The 18,838-nt window shown below is 48.9% G+C and overlaps 1 protein-coding gene across 2 annotated transcripts in view; it reads left to right on the plus strand.

The window, feature by feature from the left end:
• Positions 1 to 18,838, plus strand: part of LOC134936575 (patatin-like phospholipase domain-containing protein 6) — a 112,085-nt gene that overhangs the window by 74,678 nt on the left and 18,569 nt on the right. For both annotated transcript variants that reach the window (XM_063931665.1, XM_063931666.1), the window contains exons 18-29: positions 725 to 848; positions 9,259 to 9,372; positions 10,486 to 10,561; positions 11,470 to 11,580; positions 11,669 to 11,732; positions 11,879 to 12,047; positions 12,382 to 12,564; positions 12,972 to 13,090; positions 13,172 to 13,328; positions 13,550 to 13,666; positions 13,741 to 13,810; positions 13,883 to 13,999. In XM_063931665.1, coding sequence (XP_063787735.1) covers positions 725 to 848; positions 9,259 to 9,372; positions 10,486 to 10,561; positions 11,470 to 11,580; positions 11,669 to 11,732; positions 11,879 to 12,047; positions 12,382 to 12,564; positions 12,972 to 13,090; positions 13,172 to 13,328; positions 13,550 to 13,666; positions 13,741 to 13,810; positions 13,883 to 13,999 — 1,421 coding nt within the window. The remainder of the gene's footprint in view (positions 1 to 724; positions 849 to 9,258; positions 9,373 to 10,485; positions 10,562 to 11,469; positions 11,581 to 11,668; positions 11,733 to 11,878; positions 12,048 to 12,381; positions 12,565 to 12,971; positions 13,091 to 13,171; positions 13,329 to 13,549; positions 13,667 to 13,740; positions 13,811 to 13,882; positions 14,000 to 18,838) is intronic.

An 18,838-nucleotide genomic window follows, 5' to 3' on the forward strand; every position in this document is an offset into this window, starting at 1 on the left:
TCAGTGTTCCATATAGCTGGTCCCCCGTCACCATTCCTGCTCACCTGATACAGCATCCATCCAGGTGTTCCTGAATAGCCAAACTGCCTCGTCTATGAATGAGCCTGCTCAATTCCATCCTAAAATTTCAAGCCAAAACCCAGCAGTTCAACCTAGTCCGGATTTACATACAGCCTCAGCCGTGACACCATGTACCGATTCACTGATGAGTTTTCCTTACTATGTATCTTACTGTAGCTATCTCCCAGTTGTCTGTCTGTCCATGTCGCTCTTCCTCTCTCTGGGAGATCTATCAAACATTATAAAGAGAAGTTGCCCATTTCAACCAATCAGCTTCTAGCTATCTTTTATCTAGTGCAAGCATGTCCAAACTGCGGCCCTCCAGCTGTTGAGAAACTACATATCCCAGCATGCCCTGACACAGTTTTGCTTTCAGAGAATGCTAAAGCTGTATCAGGGCATGCTGGGATGTGAAGTTTCTCAACAGCTGGAGGGCTGCAGTTTGGACATGCCTGATCTAGTGCATTATATAAAATGATAGGTAGAATCTGACTGGTTGCTATGTGCAGCTTCTCCACCTGTCCCCTTTAGAAGTTTGCTACATCTCCCCCTCGCTCTTTTTCTCTATTGCTATTCCCTTTTTATAGATAATTTTCGGCAAGTATTCATTTCATCTCCTACTTACCTTGTGCTTATCCACATGTGACTTACCTGTCTTCCGCAGAAAGGGCGACCCTTCTGACTGTACATATATTGCCCTAAATGGGCGTCTCCGCTCAGTGATCTGGCACCCGGACGGGAAGAAGTGTGTGGTGGGGGAGCATGGCCGGGGAGAACTGATTGGAATGGTAAGTGTAGGAGGTTCTGTCTTCTCTATATACCTCTGATGTGTCTGATACAGCTTACTCTCCATGCTGGCAACAGGGGGGTTTATATATGCCGAGTGGCTGGTTAAATAGTAACATCTTCCTGTCTGAGAGGAGACATGTGAATATGGCCGTCAATGTCTATGTGATGCATTTCATATGTAGGAGTGAAACGCGTAATACCGGTCTATTCATCATTATTAATTTATTACCATCTTCCTATTTTCTCTTACGTCCTAGAGGATACTGGGGTTCCATGTAGTACCATGGGGTATAGACGGGTTCACTAGGAGCCATGTGCACTTTAAGAATTTGATAGTGTGGGCTGGCTCCTCCCTCTATGCCCCTCCTACTAGACTCAGTTTAGAAAATGTGCCCAGAGAAGCCGGTCACGCTTATGGAAGCTCCTGAAGAGTTTTCTGCATTTATTTTTCTGTTTGTTATTTTCAGGCAGGACTGGATGGCACCAGCCTGTCTGCTTCGTGGGACTTAGGGGGGGCAACCTCTTGAAGGGTTAATGGTCCCGATCCCCGCTGAGAGGACACTAGCTCCTGAGGGAACTATTCGTAAGCCCTACCACGGTGAGCGTACATTCCCGCAGCACGCTGCCACCCCTAACAGAGCCAGGAGAATAAAGAGTGGTGAGTACTAAGCCAGCGTCCCGGTTAGCGGGTCACCGGCCATTATGGCGGCATGAGGGTACGGAGACGCACGGCTTCTAACCGGGGCAGTATGCGTCTCCAGACTCTGTACACAACTGTGTCTCAGTACACTATACACAGTACCCACACTGGCAAAAACAACCTTAAAACGGATCTCACTCCATTTTAAGCATTAGATTACCTCAGCCAGTATAAAAAAGCGGGAAGACCTTGCGCCATTTAAGGGGCGGGGCTTCACTATGAGCAGATCCAGCGTCTCACCGGCGCCATTTTCCCTCTGCAGTGGACACAGACGCTGACTGACAGGGACGTGCAGCTCCTCCGGAGTGACTCCAGATTACCTCAGCAGTACCAGGGGGTCATAGCAGGGGGGTAGCGATTACTAGTGTACCAAGTCCCCAATCTGGGTATACTTAGTCTACGACCCAGCTAAGCTTGGCATTAGCGATAAGGGCGCTGTGTGGTAGCTCCAGTATACCTCTGTGTCTCCCTAGAAGGGCTCTTTGTGGGTTAATTGTGCTTTTAACCTTTCGTGTGTGTGTGTGTGTGTGTGTGTGTGTGTGTGTGTGTGTGTGTGTGTGTGTGTACTGTCACATTTACAAATGTCAGGCAAAGAGTGTGTTTCATGTACGGCAGTGTTCCTCTTCCCCAGGGAGCTTACTACTATGTACTCAGTACAGTGCACCTTCCCAGGTTAGCGGGGCTGAAACAGCATGGCTAGATTCCATTAAAGTAATGATTTTCAATATTTCTAATAAATTGTCCCGCAATGAGAAAGATACGCAATACTTAAGACAGGTTGTGGATGAGTTTATGCAGAGAGACTCAGTCCCCAAACCAGCGTCTCAGTCCCCTAATGTCATGCGGTGTGCTCCAACCGCCACGGGTCCCAGGATTCGGGTGCTTCCGGTGCGGCGGCCTGCGGAGCTCGGTGGCCGTGTGGGGATGCGGCGCGGTCGGCGGCGGGGGTGACGGCTTCCTGGAGCCAGAGGGGAGGACCTAGTGGCCGCAGCTTCCAAGTGTGTCTGTGATGCATTAGGGCGGCCATGTTGGAGACCAGGAGCAGCACCAATGAGCTGGATGGGTGAGTACAGCCAATCCTGTGTCCCTGCTGCCTATAAATAGGCTGGGACTGTGGTATTCTGTGCCAGTGCTTTGTTGCAGTTTCTCAGTACCCTAGCTCTGTGCTCTCGCAGCTTTGACTGTGCGTCTCTTGTTATTGGTCCTACCTTTCTCACCGAGTTTCAGCCAGCTCTCGCTGCATTGTGCTCGCCAGCTCCCCAGTGCGCGGTCACGGTTAACCGCTCCCTCTCCGGTGTCCACAAGTTCAGTGGAATTCCCGTGGCGGTTCACCAGCTGCAGTGTGTACCTTTCATTCATGTCTTCGCATCATCCAGCAAACAGTCTCCACAGTTCTTCATTCACGTCTTCGCATCATCCAGCAAACGGTCTTCACAGTTCTTCATTCACGTCTTCACATCATCCAGCAAACAGTATTCACAGTTCTTCATTCACGTCTTCACATCATCCAGCAAACAGTATTCACAGTTCTTCATTCACGTCTTCACATCATCCAGCAAACAGTATTCACAGTTCTTCATTCACGTCTTCACATCATCCAGCAAACAGCCTTCCCAGCCCTTCTGCCACATCTTCGTATCACCTAAAGCTTATTCTTCACAATTCTCCTGTTTTGGCCTCGTATCACTCAGTGGACATTCTCTACAGTTTCTAACCCAGAACTGGTCAGTCCCAGTATCCCTATAGTTTAATTCTGCTCTGTTACCATTAATAAATATATGAAAAGGAACTACCTTTGTCCTCCCTGTTTCCTGCATTCTGGAGCTCTTGCTCCATCAGTTGATCTGAGTCCAACAGATTCACAAAAACAGCTTGTCGTGACACCTACCATCTGTCCACAAAAGCGAACTCTGGCCCATATCCTGCAGTCTGACGCAGGAGGGAGAGGTGGATACAGAAAGGGGGGGGGGGGGGGGGGGGTGCTGCACTGTCACAGGGGATAGAGGCTCTTATAGAAGCTATCAGAGACGCTCTGCAAATTCCTGATAAGGTGACAGAGGAGAGTGAGGAATCTTATTTTAATGTAAAAAAGAAGTCCTCAGTCACTTTTCCTGTATCAAAGGAATTGACTACCATGTTTGAAGAATCATGGGTTAATCCTTATAGGAAATTTCAAATCCCTAAAAGGTTACTCTCATCTTTTCCTTTTCCTCCTGATATAACATGTGCAGAGAGAGTTAGATTTGGGTGGGGGTCAGTGGCGTAACTAGAAGTTTTTCTCCCCCAAGCCAAAAAATTCTTCGGCGCCCCCCCCCAATCCCCCATCCCCCATAATTGGCACTATGAAAGGGACAAACATGCGCGCGCCGCCAAAAAGGGTGTGTGGCTTCGTTGGAATGGGCGTGGTTTTGCATAAAGGGGCGTGGTATTGCAGGAAAAGACTTCCTTATACCCCAGTTTTGCAACCTGCACGCCCAGACGTTAGCCACCACTGGAAAGAAAAATAATCCTGATTCATGCCCCTTACATTATTTGTCATTTTTCCTCCTTATAGTAATGCCCAGTATACATTATGCCACATACTGCAATGGCCCTTAGACATTATTCCACGCACAATAATGCACATGACACAATATGCACACACCATAATGCCCCCGACACATTATGCCACACACCGTAATGCCTGTGACACATTATGCCACACACCGTAATGCCTGTGACACATTATGCCACACACCGTAATGCCTGTGACACATTATGCCACACACCGTAATGCCTGTGACACATGACGACAGGAATCGCAATGCCCGTTATACATTATGCTACACACTGCAATGCCCCTGATAGATTATAGCACATACAATGCCTGTGACACATTATGACACACACTGCAATGACCCTGAGACATTATACCACATACCACAATGCCCGTGATATAGTATACAACACACAGTAATGCCCGACACATTATGACACATACCGCAATGTCCGTGATACATTATGCCACACACTGCAATGACCCTGAGACATTATACCACATATCACAATGCCCGTGATATAGTATACCATACACCATAATACCTGTGACACATACCGCAATGCCCGTTATACATTATGCCACACTGAAATGCCCCTGAGACATTATACCACATACCACAATGCATGTGATATAGTATGCCACACACCGTAATGCCTGTGACACATTATGACACACACCGCAATGTCCGTGATACAGTATGCCACACACCGTAATGCCCATTACACATTAAGTCCTACAGTAAGGCTTCTAATTACTTTTAAATTACCTGCTCGTTGCCAGGGATTTCATGCACTGGGTGTCATGCTCGTTGCCAGGGGTTTCATGCTCTTGGTTCCATGCACGGTGCCAGGGGTTTTCATGCTCAGGGTGTCATGCTCGTTGCCAGGTGTTTCATGCACTGGGTGTCATGCTCGTTGCCAGGAGTTTCATGCACTGGGTGTCATGCTCGTTGCTAGGGGGTAGTGCTTGTTGCTAGGGCTGTGCTCCCAGTGCCACATATGTCCCCAGTGCCACATATTCCCCCACGGTGCCAGGTACTCACATGCCCCCAGTGCCACATATGCCCCCAGTGCCAGATATTCCCCCACAGTGCCAGGTGCTCACGTGCCCCCAGTGCCAAATATAGCCCCCCCCCCCATGTGCCAGGTACACATGCAGTGCCATATATCCCCCTCAGTACCCCCCCCCCAGTGCCATATATGCACCCTCAGTGCCATATATGCCCCCACACTTCCCCCCAGTGCCATATATACCCCCTCAGTGCCCCCCCAGTGCCATATATGCCCCCTCAGTGCCCCGTGCCATACATGCCCCCTCAGTGCTATATATGCTCCCTCAGTGCCCCCTGTGCCATACATGCCCCCTCAGTGCCATATATGCCCCCTCAGTGCCCCCTGTGCCATACATGCCCCCTCAGTGCCATATATGCCCCCTGTGCCATACATGCCCCCCTCAGTGCCACATATGCCCCCTGTGCCATACATGCCATGCCCCCTCAGTGCCATACATGCCCCCTCAGTGTCCCCTGTGCCAGATATATGCCCCCCCCCCCCCCTCGCTGCTGTGAAGGAGGGACAAGGAGGGCACAGCGCGCGCCTCTCTCATGTCCCTCCTGCATCTCCGTCTCTCTGGTCTAATAAAGGAAGTGCCGGTTCGTGAGCCAATCAGAGCTCACGAACGGCACTTCCATTATTAGACCAGACGGACGGAGACGCAGGATGGACACTGGAGAGGCGCACGCGGCGCGCTGTGCCCTCCGTGTCCCGTTACAGCAGGGAGGGAGAGGAGACAGCAGACTGACATGCGGACGCTCGTCCGCATGTCAATCTGCTCTAAATCAGTGGCGGCGCCCCCGCAGCCCCTCGCCCCCAAGCCACCGCGAGGGCTGCGGGGGCAGTAGTTACGCCACTGGTGGGGGTTGTTCAAACTGAAATCTAAATTGCAGTGTAAAAATAAAGCAGCCAGTATTTACCCCGCACAGAAACAAAATAACCCACCCAAATCTTACTCTCTCTGTAAATGTTATATCTGTCCCCCCTGCAGTGCACATGGTTTTGCCCAATTGCTAACAAACTTGCTGCTGCGATCAACTCAGAATTACCCCCAATATTCCAATTTGTTTGTAGTACCAAAGCCGGGCGGTTCGGTAAGGACGATTCTGAACCTCAAGTCATTGAACGCGTACTTAAGAGTGTTCAAATTCAAGATGGAGTCTCTGAGAGTGGTGATCTCAGGTCTGAAGGAGGGGGAATTCCTTGTGTCTCTGGATATCAAGGATGCGTACCTTTACATTCCAGTCTAGCCGCCTCATCAGGCTTATCTACGGTTTGCACTGTAGGACTGTCACTACCAGTTCTATGCCCTGCCGCCATTTGGTCTCTCCACGGCACCGAGGGTGTTTACCAAAGTGATGGCAGAGATGATGTTTCTACTCTGCAAACAAGGAGTGAACATAAATCCATACCTGGACGATCTTCTGATAAAGACGCCATCCAGGGAGAGGTTGCTGGACAGCATTGGTCTTTCAAACAGACTTCTCCAGGATCACAGGTGGATTCTGAACCTTTCGAAATCTCACCTACAGTAGAGCCCACACGGAGGCTTCCATTCCTGGGAATGATACTGGACACGGAGTCGCAGAAGGTGTTCCTTCCGTTGGAAAAGTTATTAGTAATCCAGTCAATGGTTCGGGATATCCTGAAGCCCACCCGGATATCGGTGCATCTATGCATTCGCCTTCTGGGGAAAATGGTGGCCTCTTACGAGGCACTTCAATACGGAAGGTTTCACGCAAGATCCTTTCAGCTCGATCTGTTGGACAAATGGTCCGGAAGGCATCTTCACATACACCAGAGGATTCGTCTGTCGGCAAAAGCCAGGATCTCCCTTCTGTGGTGGCTACAGACTTCTCATTCATCGAGGTTCGGAGGTTCGGGATTCAGAATTGGATTCTGTTAACCACAGATGCAAGCCTCAGAGGTTGGGGAGCAGTCACTCAGGGGGTGCAGTTTCAAGGAAGAAGGTCAAGTCAGGAAGTCGTCCTTCCAAGCAACATTCTGAAACTCAGGGCCATATACAAGATCAGGCTATTCAGGTCCAGTTGGACAATGTGATAGCAGTAACGTACATAAACCGACAGGGCAGAACGAAAAGCAGAGCAGCAATGTCCGAGGTGTCAAGAATTCTCCTCTGGGCAGAAAAATACGCTGTGGCATTGTCATCGGTCTTCATTCCGGGAGTAGACAACTGGGAAGCAGACTTCCTCAGCAGACACAACCTGCACCCGGGGGAGTTGGGCCTTCACTCGCAAGTGTTCAGGTGCTTGACACGTCGATGGGGATATCCACAAATCGACATGATGGCCTCTTGTTTCAACAAGAAGCTCAAGCGGTATTGTTCCAGGTCGAGAGACCCGCAGGCAGTGGCGGTAGACGCAATGACGACTCAGATGGTGTACGTCTTTCCTCCACTTCCACTGATCCCAAGAATTCTCAAAAGAATAAAAAGGGAAAAGCTTCAAGCAATACTCATTGCTCCTGAATGGCCAAGTAGGGCCTGGTACGCGGACCTCCTGGAGATGCTTCTCGAAGATACGTGGCCTCTACCTCTTCACGAGTATATTCTGCAACAGGGCCTGTTCGTCTATCAGCACTTACCGCGGCTACGTTTGACGGCATGGAGGTTGATTGGCTGATTCTAGCCAGGAAAGGTAACCCTAACAAGGTTATCCCGACTATGATCCAAGCCAGGAAGGTGGTGTGAGAGCAGAAATTATTCTGCGGTGGAATTTCATCTGGGACGTTTCCTTCTTTTTCTGCAGGCAGGTGTGGCTGTGGGCCTCCGGCTGGGCTCCATAAAAGTCCAGATTTCGGCCTTATTCATTTTCTTTCAGAAACAATTGGCTTCTCTCCCTGAGGTCCAGACGTTCTTGAAAGGTGTTCTGCACATCCAACCTCCCTTTGTGCCTCCCACGGCACCTTGGGCAACCTTGGGTTCTCAATTTGGTGCTGCAGTTCCTCCAGTCGGACTGGTTTGAACCATTACCGGAGGTAGACATAAAATATCTTACGTGGAAGACCGTCACACTGTTGGCCTTAGCTTCGACGAGGCGTGTGACAGAGCTGGGAGCGTTGTCTCACAAGAGCCCCTATTTAATTTTCCATGAGGATAGGGCTGAACTTAAAACTCGTCAGCAATTTCTTCCTAAGGTGGTGTCGGCGTTTCACATCAGCCAACCTTTTGTGGTTCCAGTGGTTACGGACACCTCTGCTACTTCAAAGTCTTTGGATGTGGTGAGGGCTTTGAAGCAGTATGTGAAGAGAACAGCTTGTCACAGGAAATCGGACGCACTGTTTGTTCTTTATGATCCCAATAAGATTGGGTGTCCTGCTTCTAAGCAGTCAATTGCACGCTGGATCAGGCTCACTATCCAGCATGCTTATTCCACGGCAAGCTTGCCGGTTCCAAAATCTGTACAGGCCCACTCTACTAGGTCGGTGAGTTCTTCTTGGGCGGCTGCCCACGGTGTCTCGGCTTTACAGCTCTGCCGAGCAGCTACTTGGTCGGGTTCGAACACGTTTGTTAAGTTCTACAAGTTCGATACTTTGGCCTCTGAGGACCTTCAGTTTGGTCAATCAGTTCTGCAGGAACTTCAGCACTCTCCCATCCGGTTTGGCAGCTTTGGTACATCCCCATGGTACTAAATGGTACCCCAGTATCCTCTAAGACGTAAGAGAAAATAGGATTTTAATTACCTACCGGTAGATCCTTTTCTCGTAGTCCGTAGAGGACACTGGGCGCCCACCCGGTGCTTCATTCTTCCTGCACTGTTACTTGGTTAAGTATTTTTGTTCAGCTGTTGCTGTTCCTGTTTCCAGTTTGGTTAGCGTAGCTTTCCTCTTGTTTGTGTGTGCTGGTTCGGAATCTCACCACTATCCTTTTATATCCTTCTCTCAAAGTATGTCCGTCTCCTCGGGCACAGTTTCCTAGACTGAGTCTGGTAGGAGGGGCATAGAGGGAGGAGCCAGCCCACACTGTCAAATTCTTAAAGTGCCCATGGCTCCTCGTGGACCCGTCTGTACCCCATGGTACTAAATGGATCCCCAGTATCCTCTACGGACTATGAGAAAAGGATTACCGGTAGGTAATTAAAATCGTATTATTACCACAGGTGGAGGCTTTAACACACCAGCCAAGATCCACATCCGTCCATGCAGTGAGGGACTCTGAGCTTGCCAAAGTCCCTGATGGAGCAATGTCCTACATCAAAAGGAGATACCCACAGGTACTTATATGCTTATATCCCAATGCTTCTCTGCAGCAGTTGTTCATTTTCTGACCTATAATAGTGCCCTAGTTCATTTTCTGAACCATAGTATAACCGTATTTCATGTTATCCCTCATAGAAGTGCCCTAGTTTCTTTTATGAATCGCAGTAGTGCTTAAGTTTACCCTATGTCACATTTCAGAGCTGCCAGTACACATTATGCCGCACAGGGCCCCCAATTCACATTATGATATATAGTGCTCCCCGTTCATATTGTGCCTCATTACAGTGCCCCAGTTCATATTATATAACATTAAAATGCCCTCCAGTTCATTTTATACCACACTACAATGAGCAGGTCCAGAGGCATACCCAAGGAAAAAGTTTGAAAGGACCCCTACGTACTGTACCACCCAATGGCGAAAAATGTATACAACACATGTATCTTTGATAGGGAAGGTGGGACCCTCTCAGCTCTGGGCCCCATGGCAGCTGCACTGCCTGCACCTATGGTAGCTACGCCCTTGCTTATATGTCTGCCACCTGTTCTAAGTGCACACAGTCAAAATACCAACACGTAAGTAGAGAAATGCATGGTTTATAGGGTTGATCGCTCGCTGCCGATTTTCACAGCACAGCGATCAGGTGAAAAAACGGCATTTATGCGCATGCGTATGGCCCGCAATGCGCACGCGCGACATACGGGTACAAAGCTCTTTGTGGTTGTGCTCAGGTTCTAACAAAGTTTTCCTTCGCACTGATGGCCGCAAGAAGATTGACAGGAAGGGGGCGTTTCTGGGTGTCAGATTATTATTGGTTGGTTTAGTTTACTGTTAGTCTTATTTTCCTACAAAAGGCTATAGCCAACCACCTGGAGATTTCTTCCAGATTTCTTCCCCGCCGCCATTACTTTGGTTCCTGAATGGCTGTGTAAGACGAATGTCAGTTGTAGTGCAGTAAGGACATGGGTGGTGCTGCAAGTAGCTCCATGAAAGCAGTGGTCAAAGGTTATCAGCTGGAAGTCAGAGAAATCTACAGCTGGAGGAATATTCCCATCATATGCACATTACTGTTATGTTACTGATAATCAATTAGCTATGTATTCATTATATCCATTAATCATATCTGCAGGTGGTGACCAGATTAATTCATATTTTAAGCCATAAAATCTTGGGAAACCTACAGCAACCGCAAGGAGATGTGACCGGTAAGATGATCTGGCTTGGAATCAGGTAGACATCTCTGCTGATGAACAGTCCCTTGTTGCCATAGACAGAACTGGAACAAATAACACTCGGGGGCAGTTTTAGAAAGTGGGACCGGTAAATCCCCTGCATTTCACCTAGTTTGTGACCCCCGGGATATGACTTGTAATACTCTAAAAAAAAAAAGTATTTATTTTTTCCTTTTTTCGGGTTCTATCTGATAAGTAAAACAACAGATGTTAAATATAATAGTTGCTATAGCCAGGATTTTTGGCCCCCAGTACGCAGCCCTCTATACTTTTCTTTTAGGGTTTTTGTGACCTGTGCTGTGGCAGTTAGCCCAATCTGTCTGTGTGTGGTTGGACACTGCCGAGAAGGCCGCCTCCCATTACACCAAATGTGAGATTCAGTTCCCGGTGATATAAAGCTGCACCCATTGCGTATATTTTGGTAGCCAAACATCACTGAATTCCTGCACAGCTCTATGTGGTGCAAGGGTAAAATGAATGATGTCATTGACGTTCCGAGCAGTACTTCATAGTCATTGCAGAGAATTACATCTCCCCCAACAGACATGATAGAGGATCCCTCAGATCAGGTGGATCAACACAGCACAGGTAAGTAGTACACTTGCGTTCATGTTTTACTTATCCAGCTCAATAGGCAAAACTTACATTTCAGCTTTGGAAGGACCATTTAATACATAAAAAATCAAATTGATGAAACAATATTTAATGTAGGAGCGGGAAAAACAGACTGGACTTCTGAATGTCTTTGCATAATGTCATACTTGTTTCATATCGTGACCAGTGATCACTGGACCTGACCAAGGCCCTGCCAGACTGAATCTATAGCATTATTATAGAATGATCTCTCCTGTGCCTGATCCTCCTCTCTTCCCCCCACGTAGATTCCGGCAGTGTGGCCAGCAATCTCTGCACTGTGTGCGTGCTACCTTGCAGTAATAACGTTCCTCTCACTGCATTTACCCTGGAGCTTAAGCATGCGCTGGACGCCATAGGTAAGGAACCTGTCAGGGTGGTGTTTGCAATACTGCCTCTGTGAGTGGCCGTGGAAGGGTTAACAGACTGATGATCTGCCTCTTTCAGGCCCAACTCTGGTTCTCACAAGTGACATCATCAGGGCACGGCTTGGAGCCTATGCCTTGGAAAGGTTTGTAAGGCTCCTACCCATGCAATGCCCAGCATAGGGTAAAACACTGTGGTGTGAAGGTGGCTGCTTGGTGCAAAACAATCTCTATCTGTTAAATATGGCTATTGGCTTGGTGAATTTGCATGTTGATAGCCCTTCTTCTGCAGCACACATGAATGTCAGTTGTCCACCTGGCTGGCCCAACAAGAAGATCTCCATCGCATTGTCCTGTACCAAACTGAGTTCTCGCTTACCCCCTGGACCATACGCTGCATCCGCCAGGCAGATTGTATCTTAGTGGTTGGCCTAGGAGAAGAGGATCCAACGCTGGGAGAGGTGAGAGGAAACCCGTAATGCAGTATGGGAGCAAGTCTTGTACTCGTGGATTAGCAAATGGTGCTAATAAATAGGTCACTTATTGAAAACAGAGTTAACAAGAAATAAATCCTAATTTCTACATCCAGCATAAAAAGTAAAGGAAACTAAACAATGATTACTTAACACATCCACTTATTCACTGGCAGTAGTTTTCTTTTTGTACTTCTGTGGAAAAGCTTGGTCATTGTAATCTCTGTGTCCAGATCTACCATCTCCCCCAGACAACTCTGAATATCGCTCATTCAATTCAGAGTAGAATTGGTGTCACAGGTTCTCTCTTCTCGTTCTACAGCTGGAGAAGTTCCTGGAGAGTTCTCCAGTTCGGTCTTTCAAACAACTCGTTCTCCTTCACCGCATGGATGGCCCTTCCCCATCGGGCACGGTAGAATGGCTCAAGTTGAGGAGCTGGATTTCTGGACATTTTCATATTCAAGTTCCAAAACGGGTGTTCACAAAGAGGCCTCCAAACAGAATGGTAACTGCAGCATTGTGAACGAAGCATAATAAGCATTTAGGGTTACTTAATAAACTTAGGGAGGCATTTACTAAGCAGTGATAAGAGCGGAGAAGGGAGCCAGTGGAGAAGTTGACCATGGCAACCAATCAGCACTGAAGTAACATCTATAATTTGCATACTATAAAATTATACAGAGCTGCTGATTGGTTGATGGGGCAACTTCTCCACTAGCTCACTTCTCCGCTCTTATCACTGCTTAGTAAATGTCCCCCTTAGTCTTATATTCCTGTTTCAGTAAAAAATGATAGACTAATATTAAATCTGATCCCATTTACTCTTATTTGTTTTGCTCTTGTGTTTCACTCCTTTGTTCTTTTCCTTGTGACATCCCATATTCTCTGCCTCTTCTCCTGTCTCGGCACCAGCTGGAGTTCTACTCCAGAGTCCTGCAGAATGTGGCTGACCTTCACAGTGACTTCTCCAGACTTGCTCGGGCTCTGACAGGCAACACCATTGCTCTGGTATTAGGAGGTGGTGGAGCCAGGTGGGTGGAATCATTATGAGCTTTCATATATCTAGGATGTTTGTTTCATTTACACTTATACTTTGTTTCTCTTGTGTACAGAGGGTTTGCTCATGTTGGAGTGATTAAAGCCTTGGAGGAGGCAGGGATTCCTGTGGACATGGTAGGGGGCACGTCTATGGGGGCACTGGTTGGGGGCGTATACGCTGAAGAACGTAATGGCAGTGGAACTAAAGAGAGAACAAATAAATGGGCACAGGTAAGGCTGTGTTCTATGAGGCGGTAGTCAGAATCTTACCTTTCCGGTCTTCCCATCTTTTTACTCGGTTCCTTCTTTCTACTTACTATATGATCATTTCTGTCTTTATGTTTTGTTTCTGCATTTTACTATATTTTACTTGTACCCCTTATCTAGAAATCCATATTACTGTCTCACTGTTAATTTAATTGGCTTATTTTCTCCTTCACGGTTATTACTAGATGATGTCCTCCCTGACGCGGACAGCTATGGATCTCACCTACCCCATCACATCTCTGTTGTCAGGCTCTGCGTTTAACTCCACTTTGTTCAACCTCTTTGGGCAAAAACAAATTCAGGTAAAGTAACTTATCTTCGTTCTGTTCGTTACTCGTCTCTTCTTCTCCCTGTTACTCATATACGGTTATCCTAGGACTTGTGGCTGCCTTATTTCTGCATCACAACAGATATCAGCTCTTCTTCAATGCGCGTGCACAGAGAAGGTGAGAGATGGTTCTAGTGCAATCAGGATGTCTTATAGATCGTGCTTCACAGTAACCGTTGCCTTTTTTCAGGTATCCTGTGGCGTTATGTTCGGGCTAGTACCTCCTACACTCCTTATCTTCCCCCACTATGTGATCCTCAGGACGCTCACCAGTTATTGGATGGCTGCTATGTCAACAATCTTCCAGGTGAGGAAGGAAAGGATTGCCCCATCCCCCCCAGGTTTTTAATGGATTTACTATTAACTAAATCAGGTCCCTTATTTCTCGAAGTCGGATATCATTTTAACTTACCTTTTTCTCTTTCATCCAATCTGGGGGACACTGGACCATGGGATTTCAGGCTGACCGTAAGAGCTGGCACTTAATCAGACTAGTATAACCTTAAGAGAGTAGCTCCTCCCCTCTGAGCATCTCCCTTCTGCAGCCCATGATCTTCAGTGTAGGGATGGCCATCAGTCAGTTATCCATCGATGTTTACTATCGATGGTACCATTGATGGATAACCTCGATGGGGAGAAACCATCTGAAAGGAACCCATTGATGGTTTCGCCCATCGATGATCACCCTTACTTTAGTATTGATCGAATTGCGGGCCAATTTGGACTCCGGGGTGTGGCTTCAGTGGTGTCAAGGCCGGAGCTATGCTCCATGTCCCCGTCACCTTGGGAAAAAAATAATAATAATTGATAGCTCTTTATCATCGATGGCGTTAAACCATCTGGTTTTTCCCCATTGATGGTAAAAGTTGTTACCATCGGTCATAGGGCCTAATTCAGATCTGATCGTAACCCTGATCAGGCGCACTGACATGCAGGGGGACGCCCAGCACAGGGCTAGTCCGCCCGCATGTCAGGCCGGCCCCCCTACCTTCCCCGCAGAAGTACAAAAGCATCGCACAGACGGCAGCTTCTGACAGGTTTAGGTCGGAAGGGGTTCCCACCTATTCAATAGGGGGCCATTTTTTCCGACATGTCTGGAATTCCCTACTTGTAGGAAAGCTGTTGGAATGCACGCGGAATGGCATGTGCATTGTCGGAAGCGTGGCCAAACCCGATAGGTTTTAGCCCCGTTTTCGACAATGTCAATCTGTCTTTAAAAAAGTCGGATTGCCATTGTCGGGATCAGGCCAAACCTGTCGGGTTTGGTAAATAGCAGATGCACATCATGCACAAGGCATGTGTCAGGGTGGAATAAAGATTCACCCGGCTGAAGCAGGCCAGTGGCTGCCTCGGGGTGTGCTGGGAGTTGTAGTTTTCCCTCTCCCTCCTCCCAGCTGTATGTGATCCCGGGATCCTGCTGCTGCTGCTCATGGTCAGATTCCCACAGCCGCCGCCGGAGCTGCAGTGTGACCCGCTGCGGGTCATCACATCGGGGCCGCACTAGGGGGCTAATTCAGACCTGATCGCTGCTGTGCGTTTTCGCACAGCGGGTGATCAGGTCTGAACTGCGCATGCGTATGCACCGCAATGCACAGGTGCGATGGTCCGCAGCGACGGGGAGCACCGGTAGCGATGGGATGGTGTGAAAAATCTGATCGCATCGGCAAATGCATGGAGATTGACAGGAAGAGGGTGTTTGTGGGTGGCAACTGACCGTTTCTAGGGAGTGTCCGGAAAAATGCAGGCGGGACCAGGCATTTTGTGGGAGTATTCCTGACGTCGGCTCCAGCACCGATCATCGCAACGGGTGAGTAAGTCCTGGGCTGTGCAGAGACTGCACAAACTGCTGTTTGTGCAGCTCTTCAGCACAAGCGTTCGCACACCTACACACATCTAGTGCCCTCCCCCTGTAGGCGGCGACTACCTGATCGGAGGTATGCAAAAAACGCACCCTAGCGATCAGGTCTGAATTACCCCCCAGGCAGTGGCGGAACTAGCAGCACTGCAAGTGGTGCATTGCACCGAGGCCCGCCACAGTGAAGGGGCCCACAGCCGCCGGCATTACAATGAGTCACACTGACTCATTGTATGCTGCCACTACCAGCGCTGCGCCTGCCGCCAGTGACCCCGGTAACGTATAGTAGTAGCATGCTGCGGCAACGCATATTCGGGTCCCAGCCAGAGTTGGAGGAGGGGCCTTTCAATTCTTTCTTCTCCTCCCTTCTCGGGCGCCTGGTGCTGCTGTGAAGGGTTAGGAGGGGCTGCTCTCCCATCTCCTCCCCTTTCCTCTTAAGCGCCTCCTTCTCACATATACTGCTGACTGTGGGGCTAGCTGTCCATCTGGAGGGGGACGAGGGGCCTTTCTCTCTGCTACTCTACCGTGACCTACTGTATTACAGTGCAGCTGGTGAGGAGGGGCCGCTGTCAGTTTTCCCCCCTTCCTCCCTCTTCCTATTGATATTCCGCCCCTCCCCCACCTCTGCTGTCCATCTTCATGTGCCTTTTCTTGGACTCCGGGGACATGAGAGCATCATGTCATGCCAGGATCTTGTGCCCGTCCCTAGCGCCTTCTGTCATAATGGCAGGGAAGGAGGGGCCATTTCCCTGCGCAGCAGCAGCTCCTGGTGAGAACACACTAGTTTCAAATGCTTTTTTAATTATTTATGTATGTGTTTAGAGATTAATGTCTATATCTATCAATATAAATAGTTGCTGGTGTGGACCCAGAGTTTGTGTGTGTTTATGTATATATGTCTCCCACTATCTCCCTGTCAGCCACTGCCTCGCCTGTCACCCGCTATCTCCTTCCTACCCTCTACCTATCACCCACTATCTCCCTGCTACCCTCTCCCTGTCACCCACTACCTGCCACCCTCTCCCTGTCACCCACTTTCTCTCTGCCAGCCTCTCCCATCACCCACTATCACCTTGTCACTCTCTCCCTGTCACCCTCTGATCTCCACTGTCACCCTCTGTCTCACCCTATTTGTCTCTCCCTGTCACCCTCTGCCTTCTGCTGTCACACTCTGCCTCTCCGTCACCCTCTGCCTTCTGCTATCAGACTCTGCTTCTTCGTCACCCTTGGCCTCTCCGCCCCCTTTGCCTCCCCATTCACCCTCTGCCTAGCCCCATCTGCCTCTCCCTGTCAGCCACTGACTCCCCCGCAACTCTCTTTCTGCACCTACTGTCTCCTCTCCCATTGTCTACCTGTCACCCCTGCCTCCCCTCTATCTCCCTGTCTACCTTTATCTTCCTGTCACTCATTATCTTACTGTCACCCACTGCCTTTCCTGTAACCCACAATCTCCTTGTCACCCTCTCCCTGTCACTCTTTGCCTTTTGCTGTTTCCCTCTGTCTCTGCCTATTTGCCTCTCCCTGTTGCCCTCTGACTCTACCTGTCACTCTCTGTCTCTCCCCATTGCCCTTTGCCTCCTCAATCACCCACTGCATCTCCTTATCTGCCTCTTCCTGAGACCTTCTACATCTCCCTGTCACCACTGACTCCCCTGCCTCTCCCTGACACCCACTGCTTCTCCGTCACCTTCTACCTCTGCATCACCCACTGACTCCCCAGTCACCATCTACCACACTATGCATCCCCAGTCACCCACTGCCTCCCCAATCACCCACTGCCTCTCGCTATCTACTTCTCCCTGCTACCCACTGCCTCTCCCAGCCACCTCTACCTGTCACCGACTGACTCCCCAGTCACCACCTGCCTTTCCATTACCCACAGCCTCACCTGCTATCACCCACAGCCTCCCCCACGGTCACCACTGCATCTCCTCATATGGTGGAGGAGGGGGGCCCAGATCATATTTTTTCACTTGGGCCCACCAGGTACTGTACTGCTGGAATATTACTGATGCTTGGGGTGGTCCTTACCCAGCGCACAGCTTTATACTATACTATATTATACGACCTCAACATCTTTCCATGAGTTGTATCGTCCGTTAGTACAACACGACAATCTTTCTATACATGCCCTGCTGTATGCACGGCCTGCCCTAGTGAGAGAGGCTGCATGTAACGCGATGGCTGCAGTGGTGTGCCGGCTACTTTCCAGGAGACCCCGCTCCCACCTATATGGGTGAGCAGCAGCAGTGCCAGGAGAATGAGGATTCCCGGCCGGCACTGGGCTGTGTGGCAGCACGACAGGACACCGGGAACGGCCAAATCCGACAGTGGCATATCCTGTAGCTCCTCTGCAGACTTGTTCTGCTTTATGCTCTTATTTTTTGTTGTTGTATTCCATGGTAAGCACAGCTCAGCTTACAGTGGTCGGTTTTTACGGAGCTTCTCTTCCTCATCCTTTTGGACATACATTCTCCTTGATCAGTCTCGGGGCTGGTTTCTGTGGAGACTAGGTTGGCCCCAGCCTTGGTTTTTCTGGAGTTGGTCATCTAGATGTGCTAGTTGTTAATACTCTCTTCTGGATCACGCAGTGTGGACTAGCACTGGCCAATTGTGTCCATCGTTGCCAAGTGTTTCTTATTCTGGAGTCGTATTCTTAGCTGCTATCTACATTGCCTCGGTACCGAGCCTATTCCACTTGTGTGCTTTTGGGAGTCTCGGCTGCTCTACGCATTGCCTCCATAGGCGTAATAGGGGCACACAGAACCGAGTGTCTCTTTCCTTAGTTTTGTATTTTTTCTCTCTGCATTTTTAGAGGGAGTTGCCTTTGTTGCGCCATGAAGCCTGGATGGCTCAGGGTGTGTATCATTAGCTGTACAAGGACTGGGTCTGAGTTCTTCTGGGTTACATTTCTCTTACTGGGAATGCATTTTGTTTTTACATCCTAGGTTTTGGGACACCTTGACATCTTCTCAAGGAGCTTATTCTAAACAAATGTCTTTTTCTGTTACCTGGCTCTTTGGTTTGGTCTTCACAGTTGTCTGCTTAAAGTCTATTTCCTTTTTGTTTCTCGTCCTTGAGACGGTAGTTTGGACTTGGTCAGGCTGTTTTGGCTTTTACATTTTTTTGGCGTCTAAGTGTCGATAGTGTAATGGTGCATTGCTGCCTCACACTACTGAGGTCATGACAATATGGCGCTAACTGTGTGTAGTTTATATACACAGTATTATTACCATGCTTGCGTGAGTTTTCTCCTGGTACTCCAGTTTCCTCCCACAATCCATAAATATA

The sequence above is a fragment of the Pseudophryne corroboree genome, chromosome 6, assembly GCF_028390025.1.
Source record: "Pseudophryne corroboree isolate aPseCor3 chromosome 6, aPseCor3.hap2, whole genome shotgun sequence".
Taxonomy (NCBI): domain Eukaryota; kingdom Metazoa; phylum Chordata; class Amphibia; order Anura; family Myobatrachidae; genus Pseudophryne; species Pseudophryne corroboree.